This window comes from Oncorhynchus tshawytscha, linkage group LG11 (assembly GCF_018296145.1).
Source record: "Oncorhynchus tshawytscha isolate Ot180627B linkage group LG11, Otsh_v2.0, whole genome shotgun sequence".
Classification (NCBI taxonomy): Eukaryota; Metazoa; Chordata; class Actinopteri; order Salmoniformes; family Salmonidae; genus Oncorhynchus; species Oncorhynchus tshawytscha.
Genome location: NC_056439.1, coordinates 32,580,101 through 32,602,310, shown reverse-complemented (window position 1 = coordinate 32,602,310; position 22,210 = coordinate 32,580,101). Strand labels below are relative to the sequence as shown.

The 22,210-nt window shown below is 45.2% G+C and overlaps 2 protein-coding genes across 2 annotated transcripts; one reads left to right on the top strand and one right to left on the bottom strand.

Moving 5' to 3' along the window:
* The first annotated feature begins 1,015 nt into the window (after positions 1 to 1,015).
* On the top strand, positions 1,016 to 5,309 carry LOC121847762. The gene is made up of 3 exons (XM_042330424.1): positions 1,016 to 1,198; positions 1,335 to 1,810; positions 4,820 to 5,309. Exons 1-3 carry the CDS (start codon positions 1,016 to 1,018, stop codon positions 5,145 to 5,147), a joined length of 987 nt encoding a protein of 328 aa, XP_042186358.1. The 3' UTR covers positions 5,148 to 5,309.
* Positions 5,310 to 10,711: 5,402 nt separating this feature from the next.
* On the bottom strand, positions 10,712 to 21,693 carry LOC112233170 (serine/threonine-protein kinase Nek9). The gene is made up of 23 exons (XM_024400605.2): positions 21,055 to 21,693; positions 20,171 to 20,348; positions 19,901 to 19,956; positions 19,726 to 19,796; positions 19,457 to 19,562; positions 18,650 to 18,781; positions 18,377 to 18,487; positions 18,120 to 18,184; positions 17,933 to 17,983; positions 17,650 to 17,842; positions 17,394 to 17,538; positions 17,008 to 17,208; positions 16,800 to 16,846; positions 16,463 to 16,624; positions 16,236 to 16,344; positions 15,877 to 16,038; positions 13,988 to 14,155; positions 13,835 to 13,894; positions 13,495 to 13,679; positions 13,233 to 13,394; positions 13,042 to 13,146; positions 12,807 to 12,860; positions 10,712 to 12,659 (listed from the first exon to the last, which is right to left on the bottom strand). The coding sequence occupies exons 1-23, from the start codon at positions 21,235 to 21,237 to the stop codon at positions 12,486 to 12,488; spliced, it is 2,880 nt and encodes a 959-aa protein (XP_024256373.1). The 5' UTR covers positions 21,238 to 21,693; the 3' UTR covers positions 10,712 to 12,485.
* Positions 21,694 to 22,210: the final 517 nt, after the last annotated feature.

The window sequence follows — 22,210 nt, the reverse complement described above, 5'->3', positions numbered from 1 at the left end:
TTTATGCCTTTACTAGACTATGGGGATATTTTATATATGAATGCTTCCGCTCAGTGTTTGAGATCAATTGACACTCTTTACCATGGCACTTTGAGATTTATTTTAAACTGCAAAACCATTACGCACCACTGGACTTTGTATACCAGGGTTGGCTGGCCTTCTCTAGTCACTCGTAGGCTCAGTCACTGGTATACTTTTATTTACAAAGCCATTTTGGATTTATTACCTTTTTATTTGGGCATTTTTATTGTTCAGACATGTGGTGGGTACTCTCTTCGTTCGCTGGACTAGCTAACTGTTCCAAATGTCAGAACTGAATTTGGTAAAAGGGCTTTTATGTACTCTGCACCATCGTCTTGGAACACCTTACAAAATACTTTTAAACTGGAAGAACTTGTCCTGATTGGTGTTTTTAAATCACTGAAGGATTTTGAGGCTGGTTCCCTGACCTGTCAACGTTTTTAATTAGATGTTTTAAAAAAAAAACAATTATACTCTTGTGAATGCAATGGTTTTTACTAGATTACTTGTAGTTTTTCATGTTGTCTGTCTGTAATTTTTTGTAATGACTTGGTGCTGCCTATCTTGACCAGGGCGCTCTTGAAAAATAGATTTTAATCTCAATGAGCCCTTCCTGTTTAAATAAAGGTGTCACGAATATTACCGAAGGTGACTCCCCTTCTTGTTCGGGTGGCGCTCGGCGGTCGTCGTCGCCGGTCTACTAGCTGCCACCGCAACTTTGTTCTGTGTTTGTTTGTTTTTGTCTAATTGGTTTCACCTGTTTCTTGTTTGGTTTTTAGGGTGGGGTTATATAAATTCGTTCAGCCCGCTTCTGTTTGTGCGGGCTTGTTCGTATGTATGTGTTTGCTTTAATGTTTCTGGACATTAAAGCGTGTTTTTCACGCATCCTTTTGCTCTCTGCGCCTGACTCCACACCTATACACTCATTGAGCGTTACAGAAGCCCGCACCAAGATATAGAGTCAGCAGGAGCAGCGGCCACCCCTCTACCCACGATGGAGGAGAGAGTCCTTCATCACACGTCCATCCTCCATCGCATCGGATCAGCGATGGATCAAATGATGGAGAGGATGGATCGTTGGGAGAGGAGTGGTCTCCCTACTACCCCCCACCAGCAACTCTACCATCTCCCCAGCGGGATCTTCTTACAGCGCTCTGCGCATTACGCCTCCGAGGGAGTACGATGGAGCAGCGGCGGGGTGCCAGGGATTCCTGCTTCAACTAGACCTCTACCTGGCCACCGTTCGGCCGGCTCCCTCGGACGAGGAGAGCGTGAGTGTCCTCGTCACTTGCCTTACGGGTAGAGCCCTGTAGTGGGCCAATGCTTTCTGGAACGGGCCCGACTCAGCGAGGGGCAACTACCCGGAGTTCACCCGCCGTTTCCGGGCCGTGTTCGATCACCCTACGGAAGGCCGAGCGGGGGGTGAGAGGTTGTTCCATCTCAGGCAGGGGACGAGGAGCGCGCAGGACTTCGCGCTGGATTTCCGGACCTTGGCCGCTGGAGCAGGGTGGAACGACAGGGCCCGGATAGACCATTACAGGTGTAGCCTGAGAGAGGACGTCCGCAGGGAGCTGGCTTGTCGGGACACTACGCTTGGCCTGGATGAACTGATAGACCTGTCGATCCGGTTAGACCATCTGCTAGCTGCTCGCGGACGTTCTGAAAGGGTCCTGTTAGTTCCACCTCCTCCTGTACCAGTTGTGGCCGGAGAGGGCACACTTCAGGTCGGTGCTGGAGGAGTTCATCTGGGAATCGAGAGGGCAGGCAGAACACTCCTCGGTCACCCCAGGTGAGTAAGCACCACACATTCCCAGAGTTTCCTGTTGGTCACATGTTTTTATTAATTTGTTTCCTTAAATGTTTTTCTCTCTCCAGCATAAGGCGCTAGTAGATTCAGGCGCAGCTGGGAATTTTATTGATCGCGGACTCGCTCAGAGGTTGAGGATTCCGTTAGTAAAAGTAGACCCCCCTTTTTCCTGTGCACTCTTTAGATAGTCGACCATTAGGGTCAGGGCTGGTCAGGGAAGCCACAATTCCTTTGGAGATGATTACGCAGGGGAATCATAAGAAGCGAATTAGTCTGTTCCTTATCGATTCACCTGCGTTTCCGGTGGTGCTGGGGGTTCCCTGGCTGGCTATTCACAATCCTACGATTTCGTGGAAACAGGGAACTCTCCAGGGGTGGTCTGAGTGTTCAGGCAGGTGTGTAGGGGTTTCCATGGTGCGACAACGGTGGAAAGTCCAGACCAGGTTTCCACCGTGCGCATTCCCGCTGAGTATGCCGATTTGGCTATCGCTTTCAGTAAAAAGAAGGCGACCCAATTACCACCCCATCGACATGGGGATTGCGTGATAAACCTCCAGGTAAACGCTGCACTCCCCAGGAGTCATGTGTATCCTTTATCCCAGGAGGAGACGTTGGCTATGGAGACATGTCACCGAAGCTCTGGGACAGGGGTACATTCGGCCCTCCATGTCACCCGTCTCCTCGAGTTTCTTTTTTGTGAAGAAAAAGGACGGTGGTTTGCGTCCGTGTATTGATTATCGAGGTCTAAATTCCATCACGGTGGGTTTTAGTTACCCACTACCTCTCATTGCTACGGCAGTGGAATCATTTCACGGAGCGCAGTTCTTCACGAAACTGGATCTCAGGAGTGCGTATAATCTGGTGCGTATTCGGGAGGGAGATGAGTGGAAAACTACATCTGGCCATTATGAGTACCTCGTCATGCCATACGGGTTAAAGAATGCTCCAGCTATCTTTCAATCCTTCGTGGATGAGGTTCTCAGAGACCTGCACGGACAAGGTGTGGTAGTGTATATTGACGACATTTTGATCTACTCCGCTACACGTACTGCGCATGTGTCTCTGGTGCGCAAGGTTCTTGGACGACTGCTGGAGCATGACCTGTATGTGAAGGCGGAGAATTGTGAGTTTTCCAAACGAGCCGTTTCCTTCCTGGGTTATCGCATTTCCAGCTCGGGGGTGGTAAATGGAGGGTGACCGCGGCAAGGCCGTGCGTAATTGGCCGACTCCGACCACGGTAAAGGAGGTGCAGCGGTTTTTAGGGTTTGCCAATTACTACCGGAGGTTTATCCGGGGTTTTGATCAGGTAGCAGCTCCTATTACCTCACTGCTGAAGGGGGGGCCGGTGCGTTTGCAGAGGCGGACGGAGCTTTCCGTAGGTTGAAGGCGCTGTTCACTGAGGCGCCAGTGTTGGCGCATCCGGACCCTTTGGCGTTCATAGTAGAGGTGGACGCATCCGAGGCTGGGGTTGGAGCGGTGCTCTCTCAGCGCTCAGGTGTGCCACCGAAGCTCCGCCCCTGTGCCTTTTTTTCGAAGAAGCTCGGGCCAGCAAAGCGGAATTATGATGTGGGGGACAGGGAATTGTTGGCTATGGTTAAGGCCCTGAAGGTGTGGAGACACTGGCTTGAGGGGGCTAAGCACCCTTTCCTTATCTGGACTGACCACCGTAACCTGGAGCATATCCGATCAGCTAGGAGACTGAATCCTCATCAGGCAAGGTGGGCCATGTATTTCACTAGATTTCGTTTTACTATATCGTATCGACCAGGTTCCCTCAACACTAAGGCCGACGCGCTGTCCCGACTCTATGACACTGAGGACCGGTCCATCGATCCTACTCCCATCATTCTGGCGGCTAAGCTGGTAGCACCAGTAGTATGGGAGGTGGACGCGGACATCGAGCGGGCGCTAAGGGAGGAACCTGCGCCTCCACAGTGTCCGGAGGGTCGTAGGTACGTGCCGCTCGCTGTTCATGATCAATTGATTCGATGGGCTCATAGTCTACCCTCGTCTGGTCACCCAGGTATTTCTAGGACAGTGCGAGGTCTTAGGAGGAAGTACTGATGGCCCACCTTGGTGAGGGATGTGCGACTCTGTCTCCTCCTGTTCGGTATGTGCCCAGAGTAAGGCTCCTAGGCACCTGCCACGAGGGAAATTACAACCCCTCCCCGTTCCACAACTGCCGTGGACCCATCTATCGGGATTTTCTTACTGGCCCCCCTCCCTCTCAGGGGAACACAACGATCCTGGTCGTTGTGGATCGGTTCTCTAAGTCCTGTCGTCTTATCCCATTGCCCGGTCTCCCTACGGCCCTGCAGACTGCGGAAGCCCTTTTCACCCATGTCTTCCGGCACTACGGGGTGCCCGAGGATATAGTTTCTGATCGGGGTCCCCAGTTTACCTCCCGTGTGTGGAAGGCATTTATGGAATGTCTGGGGGTCTCGGTCAGCCTGACCTCAGGGTATCACCTGGAGAGTAATGGGCAGGTGGAGAGAGTGAACCAGGAGGTGGGTAGGTTTCTGCGGTCGTATTGCCAGGACCGGCCAGGGGCGTGGGCGAGATACATCCCCTGGGCAGAAATGGCCCAGAACTCACTAAGCCACTCCTCTACCAACATGTCACCATTTGAGTGTGTGTTGGGGTACCAGCCGGTCCTGGCACCATGGCATCAGAGCCAGACTGAGGCTCCTGCGGTGGAGGAGTGGGTGCAGCGCTCAAAGGAGACCTGGAGGGCCGTCCAGGAGTCATTACACCAAGCGAGTGGACGGCAGAAGAGTGCTGACCGTCACCGCAGTAAGGCCCCCGTGTTTGCACCAGGGGACAGAGTCTGGCTCTCGACCCGAAACCTGCCCCTCCGCTTGCCCTGCCGGAAGCTGGGTCCGCAGTGTGTAGGGCCATTTAAAGTTCTGAGGAGAATAAACGAGGTTTGTTATCGATTTATTACTTCCTTGGTATTATCGCATTAACCCCTCGTTTCATGTCTCTTCTCAGGCCAGTGGTAGCTGGTCCCATGCAGGAAGGTGAGGTTCTGGAGGTCCCTCCGTCCCCTCTGGACATCGAGGGGTGCCCGGCGTACACGATACAAGCTATTCTGGACTCGAGACGCCGGGTGAGGGGCTTGCAGTACCTCGTTGACTGGGAGGGGTACGGTCCGGAGGAGAGGTGCTGGGTCCCGGTGGGGGATATTCTGGATCCATCTATGTTGAGAGTTCCATCGCCTCCATCCGGATCGCCCGGCGCCTCGCCCTCGTCGGGGGTGTACTGTCACGAATATTACCGATGTCTAATTGGTTTCACATGTTTCTTGTTTGGTTATTAGGGTGGGGTTATAAATTCGTTCAGCCCGCTTCTGTTTTTGCGGGCTTGTTCGTATGTATGTGTTCGAGTGGTTTTGTTTGCTTTTCGGGTTTCTCGCTGTCCTTTTATTTTTTCACATTTGTTCCTGTGATTTATTTCTGGACATTAAAGCGTGTTTCCCGCATCCTTTTGCTCTCTGCGCCTGACTCCACACCTATACACTCATTGAGCATTACAGAAGGTTAAATAGAAAATGACCTAAAACAGGGAATTTTTAACAAGGATTAAATGTCAGGAATTGTGAAACTGAGCTTAAATGTATGTAAACATCCGACTTCAACTGTATGTATTATCGGCTGATATTGGCCTTTTACTGCTATATCGGTATAGGAAGCTAATTCAACAGAACCCATAATTACACATTTTAATTTCCCTGCTGTAAAACAGTATATCCGCAGATATTTTGGTATCTAAGTTTTGTCCCCCCAAAAAAATCGGTATCGGACCCAAGAAAACATGTCTGGCTCTAGTAACAGTTTGTGGCCCATCCCCCTTTAGCCAGGCCTTATTCTGACATTTTTTTAGTTTAGGGGGTGTCTCACTATCTATACATTCTACCACTTGCAGTTAACCATTTTTACACTAGCATCCATTTCATAAATGGGAGATATTAGAGGTGTGAAAAAACATGGTTGTGTTTTGTTCTACCTTGGGTAGAGGTATCTCCAAAAAATTGGAGGCCTTTCCACTAGCTTATTTGACCTTGAGACACATCCAAGTCACAGGACCAATACCTAGGCTTTAGCTAAGCAGGCTACCAAAGTCTTAAGCCTGTCAGTCACGTTACCCTCATAATGAATACCCTTGCTGGAGACTTGAACCCTTGCCGGAGACTTGAAACACACATCTAACAGGGAAACCAAACTAGCCACGTTGCAAGCATTGCAAAATAAATTTGTGTACAATTTATTCATATATAATTTAATCTACACTGCTCGTGCTTGTCAATGTTGACGGATGCTAAAAACTTTGTTCTATTTGACGCGCTGTACGTCCCGGCTCTCCCATCTACTCATTGGTTTTCACAAGCATACAAACCAACATGGGTGCTTGAAAGACCAACAAATAGAGATTTATCAAAGATGAACTAAAAACTTACTAGGATTCCAATTTTATCTGTGGATTAATCATTGTAGAGAAACACACAATTGTGTATGACTCCGGGTCACAGAAAATACAAGAAATACATATCTAGCAAAAAAAAGGATAATATGCCTGTAAAGTAAAATAACAACCAAATGTTTATCTCTCAGGTCGAACTAGTCAACAGCAAGCTAGCTAAATGCCCATGAATGTTTCATGTGTGCTCGACATGCCCCCAAATTTATACAGTTGGTTCACATTTGAACTTGGTATTTTAACCGGCGTGTCAATGGACACACACATGGATGGACACACACGCGTGGCCATGTGTAACACAATCTAAAACATGTATTCAGGTCTCAGGCAAGGTTCTCATCACATAGGCATGGACCACATAATCACACTCTTTTGATGAGTAACCTTGCTGGATCTTGAAGACTTGTATTAGTGTAGCAGATGGAGATCTGTGAAACTCACTACTCAGCCTGAAGTGTTGTTCCTTGTGCAATTGAAGAAGGCCTTTTATAATAGCACATGGGTCAGGAGGGCCATCACATGTTTTCGAGGCAGAGGTCCTGAGTTTGAGTCTCCATATGAGCTGAATCAAGGGAAAGCAGTACTCGGGCAAGCAGCATGCCGTCCTTTACATCAGTGGTTCCTAAACTGTGGAGCACACCCACAAGGGTGTTATCCCTATACATTTTAGCTAAGTGGGTTAACACATTATTGTGACATGCAGGAAACCTGGTTTGAACCAGTCAGTCACAAGAGCAAGATTAAATAGGGAGTGGAAAGGCTATCCTTAGAAGGGTTATGACAGGGATTTCCAACAATACTCTTATGGGGGCCAAATTCCGCCCAGACAGCTAGGACCCAGGTATCTGGCTGGCCAACCAGACACACCTAGCTGTCTAACCGGCCAGCCGGACCTAGCTATCTGCTTGGTAGGTAGGTCCGGCCGACCAGAAAGCTAGATTCAGCTAGCTTTCTGGAGTTTTCCCCAACCGTATTTATCTTACTGAAGAAATAATTCTATTTTTCTAATTTCTCAATCATGCACCTCTGGAAAATAGGGTTTTGGCCTTAATTTACAGCTAAAGAAGAACAACTGGAGGCAGAAACAAGGTATTCATTCGCAATCTGTGCCATGTCCATGTTGCAGCAACAGGTGCTGTGCAGGGACAACCACCTATCCAAGACAATGATGAACACTTGACCTGCCCTCACTGTGCTCGTCAGTTTGCCCCAGGTCCAGCAGAACAACATATCCCCAAGTGTCAGAAGAACATCAAGAGCCACCCTCCACCTCCCGCCACCACAGCTGACAAAAGCCAAATCATTTGCAATGCTTCATATTTTTGATGTTTATAAAAAGCATGCAAAACTAAATACATTTTTGTAGAGCTAAATAACATGTTTGTTCGAAAGAACATCAAGAATTTAGGCTTTTGGAGTAGTTTTTAGCAGGGGCACAACTTTTCGTTTTAGAAGTGGGGGGGACATAAGGTTCGAGACAGAGGTCAAACATTTTCTGTAAGTCTTCACAAGGTTTTCACACACTGTTGCTGGTATTTTGGCCCATTCCTCCATGCAGATCTCCTTTAGAGCAGTGATGTTTTGGGGCAGTTGCTGGGCAACACGGACTTTCAACTCCCTCCAAAGATTTTCTATGTGGTTGAGATCTGGAGACGGGCTAGGCCACTCCAGGACCTTGAAATGCTTCTTACGAAGCCACTCCTTCGTTGCCCGGGCGGTGTGTTTGGGATCATTGTCATGCTGAAAGACCCAGCCATGTTTCATCTTCAATGCCCTTGCTGATGGTAGGCTTTGTTACTTTGGTCCGAGCTCTCTGCAGATCATTCACTAGGTCCCCCCGTGTGGTTCTGGGATTTTTGCTTACCGTTCTCGTGATAATTTTGACCCCACGGGTGAGATCTTGCGTGGAGCCCCAGATCGAGGGAGATTTCCTAATAATTGCTCCCACAGTTGATTTCTTCAAACCAAGCTGCATACCTATTGCAGATTCAGTCTTCCCAGCCTGGTGCAGGTCTACAATTTTGTTTCTGGTGTCCTTTGACAGCTCTTTGGTCTTGGCCATAGTGGAGTTTGGAGTGTGACTGTTTGAGGTTGTGGACAGGTGTCTTTTATACTGATAACAAGTTCAAACAGGTGCCATTAATACAGGTAATGAGGAGGACAGAGGAGCCTCTTTAAAGAAGTTACAGGTCTTTGAGAGACAGAAATCTTGCTTGTTTGTAGGTGACCAAATACTTATTTTCCACCATAATTTGCAAATAAATTCATAAAAAATCCTACAATGTGATTTTCTGGATTTTTTCCCCTCATTTTGTCTGTCATAGTTGAAGTGTACCTATGATGAAAATTACAGGCCTCTCTCATCTTTTTAAGTGGGAGAAGTTGCACAATTGGTGGCTGACTAAATACTTTTTTGCCCCACTGTATATATATGTGTGTATATTTTGTTTATCCAGTCGGACAAACACTCCAAACAGCCTATCCGACCGCTCAGAGGCGTCCGCATGGTCCTGTATCACATTCCAATGCTAACACTGGGAGGGACAAAAATGCAACTTCAGAATGTGGGGACGACGACATTTCCCCCCCATCCCCAGCGAAAGTTGCGCCCCATGTTTTTAGTTTACATACATTATTTTTCACACTGCCTTTGAAAGTGGGGGGAACTAGGGTAAACTCGTAACTATTTAAATGTCACGCCTAATTGTAAATACTAGAAATACAGTGTCTGATACTGCCTAACAAAATGAATGACAGTATGCAAAAGGGATCAAATGAAATTAATAAAAAAATATATACACTGCTCAAAAAAATAAAGGCAACACTTAAACAACACAATGTAACTCCAAGTCAATCACACTTCTGTGAAATCAAACTGTCCACTTAGGAAGCAACACTGATTGACAATAAATTTCACATGCTGTTGTGCAAATGTAATAGATAACAGGTGTAAATTATAGGCAATTAGCTAGACACCCCCAATAAAGGAATGGTTCTGCAGGTAGCGACCAGACCACTTCTCAGTTCCTATGCTGGCTGATGTTTTGGTCACTTTTGAATGCTGGCGGTGCTTTCACTCTAGTGGTAGCATGAGACGGAGTCTACAACCCACACAACTGGCTCAGGTAGTGCAGCTCATCCAGGATGGCACATCAATGCGAGATGTGGCAAGAAGGTTTGCTGTGTCTGTCAGCGTAGTGTCCAGAGCATGGAGGCGCTACCAGGAGACAGGCCAGTACATCAGGAGACGTGGAGGAGTCCGTAGGAGGGCAACAACCCAGCAGCAGGACCGCTACCTCTGCCTTTGTGCAAGGGGGAGCAGGAGGAGCACTGCCAGAGCCCTGCAAAATGACCTCCAGCAGGCCACAAATGTGCATGTGTCTGCTCAAACGGTCAGAAACAGACTCCATGAGGGTGGTATGAGGGCCCGACGTCCACAGGTGGGGGTTGTGCTTACTACAGCCCAACACCGTGCAGGACGTTTGGCATTTGCCAGAGAACACCAAGATTGGCCAATTCGCCACTGGCGCCCTGTGCTCTTCACAGATGAAAGCAGGTTCACACTGAGCACGTGACAGACGCTGTGGAGAACGTTCTGCTGCCTGCAACATCCTCCAGCATGACCGGTTTGGCGGTGGATCAGTCATGGTGTGGGGTGGCATTTCTTTGGGGGGCCGCACAGCCCTCCATGTGCTCGCCAGAGGTAGCCTGACTGCCATTAGGTACCGAGATGAGATCCTCAGACCCCTTGTGAGACCATATGCTGGTGCGGTTGGCCCTGGGTTCCTCCTAATGCAAGATAATGCTATACCTCATGTGGCTGGAGTGTGTCAGCAGCTCCTGCAAGAGGAAGGCATTGATGCTATGGACTGGCCCGCCCGTTCCTCAGACCTGAATCCAATTGAGCACATCTGGGACATCATGTCTCGCTCCATCCACCAACGCCACGTTGCACCACACTGTCCAGGAGTTGGCGGATGCTTTAGTCCAGGTCTGGGAGGAGATCCCTCAGGAGACCATCCGCCACCTCATCAGGAGCATGCCCAGGCGTTGTAGGGAGGTCATACAGGCACGTGGAGGCCACACACACTACTGAGCCTCATTTTGACTTGTTTTAAGGACATTACATCAAAGTTGGATCAGCCTGTAGTGTGGTTTTCCACTTTAATTTTGAGTGTGACTCCAAATCCAGACCTCCATGGGTTGATACATTTGATTTCCATTGATAATTTTTGTGTGATTTTGTTGTCAGCACATTCAACTATGTAAAGAAAAAAGTATTTAATAAGAATATTTCATTCATTCAGATCTAGGATGTGTTATTTTAGTGTTCCCTTTATTTTTTTGAGCAGTGTATTTAGCTTTGTCTGCAGTGTTTGGTTCAACATTGAATTCATTAGACCAAAATGGTTTGTGTTTTTTATTTTTTACATGAAGCATAAAACAAAGGTTCCTCTGTGAATGGTGGAAAGTTAGACAACTGTAACATCTTACACCCACTCAATTGCATAGGGTCAGATAAGCCATTGAAACAATGGATTGCAAAAATAAACACAGTATAGGCATAATATCAGCATCAAACAAACTGTATAAAATGCATATCCTATTCTAAAGGCACATTTTGTTTTATATTTTGTGCACAATTCATCACAACACAATCTTTGGTTTAAAGAGTATGCAAAAGCACTAGGGAATAGGGACATCTTTTTATCTTGCATGGACAAAGAAAGTTCCACCAGTGTTGTACTGTATCAATAAACTGCAAACTATCCAAAAGAGTTGCAAGCTTATAAGCCATTGGTAAAGGATACTTAAAACCTTACATACACACACCACCCAGAGTAAAGAAATACACCAAATCTGAATATTACACTTTTCACAAATAGTGTAAAAATAATGATTAAATGAACTCAAAAACAGGAAAAATGTCATAGAAAAAAACAGTATTACCATGAAGTTTACGAAGACAAGATTTTCTCAAATTCTAGAACTGTTCTCATGACATTAAGTATTACAGAAGGAAGATTGCAATTTGATGGTTAATTTCCTCCACTTTAAATACTAGTTCAAACAAATTCAAGGTTATCATCTTAAGGCAATAAAAAGACAAGTGATTGTCTATAATGAATCAGTAGTTTGAAAAGTGAACCTCACATTTCACATGGCATTTTTGCAGATACAGTATAGCAAGCTGTTCATGAAAGACACAACATTGTAAATACTTAAATGTTAAAACTAAACACATCTTTGGTAAATTTAATATAAAATATACTATATCTGGTATATCTTTCTAAGGCTATATTCGATATGCCTTTTAGTTAGTATTTAGTATTTTGTTTAGAACAGCATCACATATGAAGAACATTGGTTGGTTATCAAAAATAGGGCTCAGGGCTTTCCAGAGGAATGAGCAAAAAACGCAGTACTTTAAATTCACATTGGTTTTAATAACCACAAGAAATAACTGCAAGATAAAACAGGAGGATATATATATCAAAAACAATGGAAGAACACCAAACGATCTTCTCTCTACAGTAAGCTGTGCCCATTTGTGATCATCAATTAAAATGTGGGACAAAACGCAATCCTAGACCTCAGTTGACAGTAGTCAGTCAGTGACAACATTATTATTACTACCAAAGTATTTACTCATATTTCACATTAGCCTACATAACACTGCAAGAAGTTGGTTGCTTAATGTTGAATCAAGCCAAGATGTCAGTCTGTCTGTGTCCAGATCACAGCAGATCAGTTGCTGTAGGCCTTTTCCTGTCACTGTCACTTAATTATAACTTACAACATGAAAGTGTTCATACAGGGTATCTCTCATGTATATTTATACGTTATCATGCAGATTGGATTATATCGAAGAAATATGATGTAACGCAATGTGAAAAGAAGCGAGACCTCTCTTGCAAGTGGATGAGGTCAGTGGGCATCCATTAATCAGCTAGCTGTTCCTAGTTAAGGAGAACACAATTGACTCTCAGACTATTCATCCCTTTAGTAATTTCTTAAACCTACTTCTCCCTGCCGTTCACCAATGGAACTGGCTTGCTAACATATTCCTCTTCTCAATATGGTCAAGCAACTCCATCTACAGGACCTGTTTGGATGGACTTAACTGCACAGAGCCACCACCACTCACTGCATAGTATAGCACAGATTCCGTTTTTTTTTCTCACGGATTTGCCCCATCAGATCTGTCCCCGTCATGATTGGAGGCTCCTCCCTGTCCCTCCACAGGCCTGTGACCGGATTGGTGGTTGCAGTTATTTTCAGTTCCTGCATCTCGCAGGTTCAGATGGTTGATTGCTGTCCAGAGTCTCTCGTTCTCTTTGAGCTGATCACTGAACTGTTATCATAGAGAACAACACTTGATAACACTTATCTGTCTGCATAGCAATGGAGTTGAGCGGTTTTACAGAATAGGGACTTGACTCGGTGTTACTACACAACTTTGCTCACAGGTGCTAGATAGTCTGTAGTGAGTAATGCTTACCTGCTTCTGTAACAACTGGATGGTTGCCTCTTGACGACTGACTGTCTCTCGCAACTGTAAAAGAAAATAGCAACTGTAACAGCATAAGACTGCACCAGACAGTAGTCTGGGAACATATCGCAGCTGCTCGTGTTTGTTCTGTGTGTCTCTGTAGTTGTTGCGGTATGTTCACAGACTACTGTCTGGTGCAGTCTTGTGCTATTACAATGTGTGTAAGGGCTTATCTTGCACATACCTGTGCTACCTCACTGCTTCCTCTGCAGCAAGTTGGCGCCTCCCCTTTCTTACAGGCTCCTGCCTCCTCAAACCCATTGACCCTGTCACAGCCCATACGAGCAGTCTAAAGAAACAACACTTGGTTAGGTTGAGGCATTGGCACGGGGATGTAGTCAAGTATCGAGGATCCAGACATGCGGTGGGCATTACCGGGAGCTCTTTCTCAGTGGCGGCAGCAGCGGCTGCAGCCTTCAGCTCCTGCAGCTCCTCGTAAGGCAGTGTAACGCTCTCAGGGAAAGAAGGAGCCACTGGGCCAGGCATGGAGCCTCTGAAATCCTCTGGCATCGGGATGAACTCTGCATCCTGGAGCTCCTGTTAGGGAAGATGGACAGGGAGGGACACAAACAACATTCAGTGGCCATAACCCTCTCTGTTTTGGCTTGCATTATGCTTTGTGGTTTTGATTACAAACCTTGCGCAGCCAGAAGGGGCAGGAGCTGTCGCCGGTCTGGTTCGTTATAGACATCATGGAGGTCTCGATGCGTCGCTCGTCTGTGTCGGCCTCCTTAGTGCCCCCCAGGCCCCCTTCACGCAGCCCTGTCTCTGAGCCTGGCTCACTCTCCAGATCCACAGTTGTGGTAGAGGCTTGGCCTAGCCCTTAGTGTGCACCGACAAACACCAGGACACACCACATGGTCAGTACATTACCATACTGGTATAAAACTTTGTACATGTTCACATTGTGAATGTAATGTAACCAGGGAGGGAGGGATAGATAATGTAACCAGAGAGACCATGGCCATCTTACTTACCACAGCCAATTGAAAGTCCACTGCTGTTTGAGCGTATAGTTTTAGAATTAAGAACCTTTTCTGAAACAGAGAACAGAATCAATCAATCTCAACTGTATTTTTCAACAAATGATTAGCTAGTGTTAGAACAGAAGTAAGTGGCTAGTGGCTAACCCATGATGAGAATGGTGTGCCAGCCGCGACAGGAGAGGTCTGGCACATGGTGGAGGGAGCCGAAAATGGGTCGTGGTAAAGCAGGGCAAACCTCCGAGCCAAAGCCCTTGTCAGCGGGCATTCCCAGGCGTCCATTTCCTGCGTTTCCCCAGGCAAAGATCTGATTGTCTGAAAGGATCAGAGAGAAATAATCTATTGGTCCACAGATAATTTGCCAATATCCATCCTTCCAGCACCAGGAAACAGGAATCCTGTTCCTGAGGTGCTACCAGTATTCTCCATAATTTTGAGTCCTACTCATGTAGGTCAGAGGACTCCCAGCTAACAGAATAAAGCAAGAAAAAAAAGCTGGATAGAGTGCATTCGGAAAGTATTCAGACCACTTGACTTTTTCCACATTTTGTTACGTTACAGTCTTATTCTAAAATGGATAAACATTTTTTTTTCCCCAAATCAATCGACACACAAAACCCCAAAATGTCAAAGCAAAAATAGGTTTTTAAACATTTTTTCAAATGTATTAAAAATAAAAAACAGATACCTTATTTACATAAGTATTTAGACCCTTTGCTATGTGGCTCGAAAATTGAGCTCAGGTGCATCCTGTTCCCATTGATCATCCTTGATTTTCTACAACTTGATTGGAGTCCACCTGTGGTAAATTTAATGAGTTGAAAATGTACACACCTGTCTATACAGTTGACAGTGCATGTCAGAGCGAAAACCAAGACATGAGGTCGAAGGAATTGTCCATAGAGCTCCGAGACAAGATTGTGTCGAGGCACAGATCTTGAGAAGTGTACAAATGTCTGCAGCATTGAAGGTCCCAAGAACACAGTGGCCTCCATAATTCTTAAAAAGTTTGGAACAACCAAGACTCTTCCTAGAGCTGGCAGCCTGGCAAAACTGAGCAATCGGGGGAGAAGAGCCTTGGTCAGGGAGGTGACCCAAGAATCCGATGGTCACTGACAGAGCTCTAGAGTTCCTCTGTGGAGATGGGAGAACCTTCCAGAAGGACAACCATCTTTGCAGCACTACCAATGAGGCCTTTATGGTAGAGAGGCCAGACGGAAGCCACTCCTCAGTAAAAGGCACATGACAGCCCGCTTGGAGTTTACCAAAAGGCTCCTAAAGAACTCTCAGACTATGACAAACAAGATTCTCTGGTGATGAAACCTAAATGGAACTCTGGCACCATCCCTACAGTGAAGCATGGTGGTGGCAGCATCATGCGGTTTGGATGTTTTTCAGCTGCAGGAACTGGGAGACTAGTCAGGATCGAGGGAAAGATGAACGGAGCAAAGTACAGAGAGATCCTTGATGAAAAGTTGCTCCAGAGTGCTCAGAACCTCAGACTGGGACGGAGGTTCACCTTCAAACAGGACAACGACCCTAAGCACACATCCAAGACAACGCAGGAGTGGCTTCGGGACATGTCTCTGAATGTCCTTGAGTGGCCCAGCCAGAGCCCGGACTTGAACCTGATCCAAAATCTCTGGAGACCTGAAAATAGTTGTGCAGTGATGCTCCCCAGCCAACCTGACAGGTTTTGAGAAGAGAAGAATGCAGAGAAGAATGGGAGAAACTCCCCAAATACAGGTGTGCCAAACTTGTAGGGTTTATGCTCTGTACCAAAGGTACTTCAACAATGTACAGAGTAAAGGGTCTGAATACTTACATAAATGTGATATTTTTATACATTTGCTAAAATGTCTTTGTCATTATGGGGTATTGTGTGTAGATTGATGAGGAAAAGCTGTTTGATCCATTTTTGAATAAGGCTGTAAAGTAACAAAATGTGGAAAAAGTCAATGCACTGTAAACACTAAACAGTATATGACAACAACATGCTGCAACAGAGAATGTTCAAGTTTAGTTGTGTATCTGACCCTTCGTGGCTGCGATGGTGAAGCCATCTCCACAAGACACTTTGCTGACCACCTTCCCCCCGAAAGACCCCAACAGCAGCTGGACACCCTGGTGCTTCTTGAAGTCCTTTACACCCAGCTGACCGTACTTGTTGCACCCAAAGGTCATCAGCCGCCCACGTTCTGCAATGTCAGAGTTCAATCAGAACCATGTTTTGATATAAAAATCGATATACTTCCCACCTAGCTATCTTAAGATGAATGCACTAACTGTAAGTCACTCTGGATAAGAGCGTCTGCTAAATGACTAAAATGTAAAAAAATATATATAATAATTGTGGGCTCAAGGAAAGAGACAGGAGAGAGTCTGGTCGCTGTACCGTCAATGGCAGCAGTGTGAGTCTTCCCAGCTGAAATGATTTGGATCTTATACCTGGCCAGCTGCTTGACCAGAGTGAGTGTGGTGGTGTATGGAATACCCTGGTAGGCCTGACATTGGAAAAGGAGGAAAACTTAAATTCTCCACCATTACTGGTGTTATTCCTTATTTTAAAGGAATGAGAAGAGCCTGTGAGTGGATCTTGGTATGAGGAATGTGGTGCTGTACCTCTCCAGGAAGGTTTTTGAGGCCAGAGACTCCCAGGTTCAGACCCAGCTTGTTCAGATCGTTGTTCCCACAGGCCAGGACTTTGCCAGACTCTGTCAGGAAAAAGGTTCCGTCAAGGCCACAGGACACGGATGAGATAATGGCTCCTTTGGGGATCTCCACCTGTGAACGCCAGACGATACACAACATTATGCTTCCTACTGATTTAAACAGTGGACTCAAACACATTTCCATTCATTTGTCTCGACAATAAAATTGAATTGCCCCTTTCTCCATAAGCATATTTACATGATATGTGTTCAAGCTCTCTGCTGAAAAAGAAAGGGCAGGATCTTACTTGCATGGGTGAGTTAAAGTCATCCTCACAGTCCAGGCCAAGACGCCCTGAGGAAAATAACTTAAATGAATTATGTTCCGCATCATCTTAGCGCCATCTACTGGCCAAGGTAAGGGGGGACAACGGATAGGATATGGAGCTTGAGAGAGGCATGGTGGTAGACATGAAGTACTACCTTGTTGCTCAGTATCAATGCTCTGGTACATACCATGCTCTCCACAGCCCCAGGAGTAGAGATCTCCACTGTGGGTCAGCACAACCACATGGTTGTCCCCACAGGACACCTGCCTGACAGGTCGCTCCTCAAAGAAATCCAACAACACGGGCTCTAGCACCTCCATGCCTTGCTCGTTCTCCACTCCGATACAGCCATAGTAGTCAGAACCAAACATGTACATCTGGTCCTCATCTGAAACCAAACACATCAACAGCATGTCGTCAAACAAGACCAAATTGTATTGTATGACACAGGGTTGCAAATTGCTGTCTGAATTGTTTATCTCTGTTGTTAAAAAACAACAACAGAGCCCTCCCATTGTAAACATCCTATTCTACTGGCACAGAAGTAGTGCTCCACACAGACACACAACTCACCAGTGACACAGGCGGTGAAATCTGCTCCACACGCGACCTGACGGATGGCCTTTCCCTGGAGCCTCTCCACCTTGCGTGGCTGCCGGTACGAGGCCTGGTCTCCATGGCCCAGCTGGCCCACCATCTTGGCCCCGCCTTGGACACTCTAAAATGGAAGCAGGACATCAAAGAGCACATGTTTAATCAACAAAAACAACTTTAAAGTTCTTGTAATGTATTTTCTGCCTTGGACTTAAAGGAACAGCATGGTACTCACAGCCCAAGTGTACAGCTCTTTCTCCACGGTAACCACAGCAAAGTGGGTCTCCCCTGCACAAACATGCTGGGCACCGCTGCCTCCTTTAAAGGCATCCAGTTTCTGGGGTGTGAACTTTCCCCCTCCCCAGAAATACACCTCCCTAGAGCGTGTTGTCACTACAGCAACAGGGCTCTCAGTCACAGTGCTCAACCTATAGACAAGTCACAAAATATCTTAATTCAACAAAATCATCTTACAAATTCCACATTTACATGATTAGGTGAGAATGTGTTCAACATACTTTGGTTTTTTCATTGCTGAGTTCAGCAAGGCAACTCTGTCCTCAAGCTCCCTGAAACAAAAAGAGGTTGTTTACACAATTAAATCAGCAGTTTTGATGACGTCTCTACACCTATTTGAACAATCACACAATCTTCTCAATCTTTCAGATATCCCACCACATTCTGTCCCCCATTCACCAGACTCACTGCTTGCGGCAGGAGATGATTGGCTGGTCCAGAATCTCCTCAGCAGTGGGTCTCTTTTCTGGATCCTGCAAATCAATGTATCTTACATTGCCATCCATCACACATATTTCTCCATGTAGAAAATGTGTGGTAATATCGTACATCAACTGATTCCCTACATACAATGTATGCTTAGGGTGATGCTACATTCTATCGCACTGACGATGACAGCCATGAAAGACTGAGTATACCGTACACATTGCTGACGGGTTCCTCACCTGATCTAAGCATTCGTACACCAGCTTGATCAGCGCCGAGGAATACACATCAGAGTTGACCTCCATGGTCCAGTTTCCCTGCACTATCTTCACACACAGGTTCAGCGGATTCTACATGGACACAAGCAGCAACAGTCAACCGGAAATGCATTAAAGTGACATCAACAGAGCATAATGAGCCAATGCCGTGTATTTAACATTAGAACAAATGATAATAGCAGGCAAATGTGTATCAATTAGACAATGGGGGTAAAAGATAAGCAGGGCACATACCGTAGCATCAAATGTTCTGGTCAGAGTTAAGACTTCAAAAATGACACAGCCCATAGCCCAGATGTCTGATTTGAAGTTGTACTTCACACCTTGACACAGTTCAGGAGACATGTAGTATGGGGTTCCTACACACTAGATTTATACAGGAAAATGCACAAAAAAAGTAACTTAGATGTTATCTATACCTTACACAAAACTAAATGTGAATATGCACAAAACACTTGCAAATAAAAATAGCTTGAGTGAGTCCTAATCAAAAAATTGCAAAACTATGGGTATGACAAATATGCACAGTAAAACTTTCAATTGTTCTGACAAAATATTTCATATTCCCATGGATTCTAAAAGGGCATTGCAATGAAAGCAATTTATATTCAAAGCAGCAGACATGCGCAGCCTCATAATATACTCTATGACATATGCTCTCACAACAGACATTTAGCTGCACACTCGCTGCTGCCTTTTCTGACAACTGCCTCCATCATACAGAAGTCATGTCCCTGTGGCAGAGTGAACATGAATTGATGAAGCTGACTACAGATACAGCAGTCTTAGGTACACTCAGGGAGAGACATGTAGACCATGCCCACAAAGGGACAGAACAACCACACTGCTCTCAGGACTTGATTTGGTTGAGTGCTCAGTCTGCCCACCAAATCTGTTAACTGAATGTGATCAGCATACACTCCGTAATAGCTCTGTAATAAGCTCTGTAGTAACTATAATGGCTGTGAGTTCTGAGATCTGCTTGGTCAACGTAAAACAGACCAGCGCAGCTTTCCAGGTTAATACTTCAATGTAACTTACAGTCTCAGCCATGGCAAACTGTGAGTCAAGCTTCTTAGCCAGCCCGTAATCACCCAACTTAATAAGGTTGGTTTTAGTTAGGAAGATATTCAGCGTCTTGATATCCCTTCAAGAGAAGAATAAAGTAGGTCAAAAAATAAAATAGTGACCAGATCAAACAATGGGGACTGTTGTATTAATAACCAACACAGCTTACATACAATACTCATAATCAAAGCATATTGTAGCACAATAAAGGAGTAAAGCCCGGACCCAACCCTGGTATTTACCGGTGCAGGATACCAGCCTTATGAATGTGAGCCACTGCAGAGGCGACTTGGTACAGGTACCATATGACAACCTGGGAGTATTTAAGATGTTTAAGATATTAAAAACTGGTGAGGAAAAGATTATGTCATTATGTGTCAATACACTCTTACAACATGTTGGGTGTAATTTTCATACCTCCTCAGTGAAGAGTTTCCCCTTCTGTTGGTTGATTTTATCATAAAGATTTCCTCCTGAAATTGAAAAGACAGTTTTTTTCTTCTATTGTTACTGTAAATGCCAGACAATTGGGGCAATCACATTTCAGTTGAGCCCATATCAATATCATTATCCTATCACACAAAATATTATGTTGAATAAAGACATTTAATAATACATCTTTAATATCCCAAAAGTATTTCATACAAATACACCAACTCCAAGTGATAAGATGCTGCCATATCTCACCATTGCAGTATTCAAGCTCAATGAGAAGAGTGTCCTTGTCCATGAAATGGTTGAAGTAGGCTATGATGTTGTTATGCTGTAGGATGGAGAGGATGCTGATCTCGTTTGTGACATCCTTACGCTCTTTATCTGAGAGGCAGTTCAAGTCCACCTCCTTCCACACCACCAGAGAGTTGTCCTGTAGATCGATAAGACAGGGAACAGACAGAGAAAGGTCAGTTCGAGATCAGAAAGACTTTCACTGTGAAGGCTAAAACAAACAACACTCTGAGAGACCTCAGGCAGCACAACTTTACTGCAATGGCCTCCTCAAAGTTAAACAAAATGAACGGCATTCCTTTTATTTTTCTAGTGTGCTACTGCTAATATAAAATGTAATATGATAATAATAAGATAATAATAACAGATGCTAAAACAGGGTATATCCCTAATAATGTACTATACATGATGTCGGCTCTATTCAAACAAACTGTTATTTCGGCAAGTAAACTAAAGGGTTTAACCTTTACAAAAGGTTGTCGATTTCCTGCTGTTTTCATATAAATAAAAACCATGCTTTGTCCTTAAACATTGCTCTAGTTGTGCAAAGTTACGGGGATAAGTTTTGTCAAATGGCTTGAGAATGTAATAAATCTTGCTCTCATGCAAGCATTTCCCACTGGGGTATGAAAACTAAAGTAGACTGTCTCAGAGGCTACTGGCCATGTTTGGTGAGAGATTCACACAGCATGCTGGGGAAGCTATTGTAGATCACTAATAAACAGGCCTAATAGGTCTTAACAAAACTGTGTGTGTGTGTGTGTGAACAACAGTGGCAGTGACACACACTAGCATATTCCTGGGATCTCTCCAATAATTATAGAAATAGATCTTGACCTGCTTACCTCTGTTCGTCTGTATAAGGTTGCTTCGCCAAATGCCCCTCTTCCAAGGATACGGATTGGAATGTAATGTAACTTTTCTTCCTCACCGCTGTATACAGACGTCGATCGCCCACTGGCGACAGATTCACTCCCAGAATCTGAATATAGCGAGGCGTAATGCCTTTCGTAGTCTTCAAGTGACATTTTGAGTATAAGTAAAGCTCGCCAACTATTTACAAATTAATTTCGTAAACAAACTCGTAAAATATATTTCCTTAAAATCCAATTTGAGGGAGTAGAGTTCAAGCTAGGAGTAGGCTAGGCTGCTGCACAGAATATTAAGCAGCAGCAATAGCGTGCAACAGAGTTGCACAAGTGTTGTTGATTTGCTAGCTACAGTTACCAAGTTACCAGGAAATCTTTTGGCCTAGTCTCCTTCGAAACCTTTGGACGTTAACGTTAATGCGCAGTATTACAATAACCATCTCTCCTGATCTGATAATCGTTACTAAATTGTCTACTGTCTACAGTTTACCCACTTTACTAACTTTACATTTAGGAAGCTGACAGTACCGCACACTAGACTGTGCCACAGCGCAATAAGGAGTCCATCTTTTCCATGTCCATGCATAGGCAAAGATGGAAAGGCGAAGCGAGAGGCTCAACTCCACCCAAAATCTGTCAGCGCAGGAATACAGCAATTATCAGACCAAGTCGGGATTTTTTTAAGTCTATGAGAGTGTCGAATTTCTTTAAAAAAAAAAGTAATAGCTAATTTACGACGTGAGTCTTATTTGATCGAATATAAGTTTCGTAATGTTTAGGTTGTTACAAATGTACTGATATAAGTGGACGCACGTGCCATCAGGTAACTTTGATTAAAATATATTTTATATCCGTGTTGTCTCCGTTGTTCACACGCGTATCTCCCCTCTCATTGGCTAGAATGTTCACGCTTGAGCTCGCCCCTTCCGCCTGCCGTCCGCTTTCGCGAACATGTATTTCCATTGTCAGAGCGGTTAGTTGACTATCTTGACAATATAATGTGTTCTCTTTTACATAGGCGAGTACCCGGAAACACTCAAGTTAGTTATGCTGCGTTCATAATATGGTAATGCATGAAAGTAAGGCGGGACGGTCCTGTATGGCGTCCCAGCAAAATAAATAGTGGAGGTAC

What these genes read in the sequence shown, in the direction of transcription:
- LOC121847762 (XM_042330424.1), top strand. Translation starts at nt 1,016, where the DNA reads ATGGAGGAGAGAGTCCTTCATCACACGTCCATCCTCCATCGCATCGGA. An exon ending in CGCATTACGCCTCCGAGGGA is followed by an intron (nt 1,199 to 1,334) that starts GTACGATGGAGC and finishes AGAGCCCTGTAG; the next exon opens with TGGGCCAATGCTTTCTGGAA. An exon ending in ACACTCCTCGGTCACCCCAG is followed by an intron (nt 1,811 to 4,819) that starts GTGAGTAAGCAC and finishes GTCTCTTCTCAG; the next exon opens with GCCAGTGGTAGCTGGTCCCA.
- LOC112233170 (XM_024400605.2), bottom strand. Translation starts at nt 21,237, where the DNA reads ATGTCACTTGAAGACTACGAAAGGCATTACGCCTCGCTATATTCAGAT. An exon ending in AGTTTGCCATGGCTGAGACT is followed by an intron (nt 18,782 to 19,456) that starts GTAAGTTACATT and finishes GTATAAATCTAG; the next exon opens with TGTGTAGGAACCCCATACTA. An exon ending in TGTACGAATGCTTAGATCAG is followed by an intron (nt 18,185 to 18,376) that starts GTGAGGAACCCG and finishes ATTGATTTGCAG; the next exon opens with GATCCAGAAAAGAGACCCAC.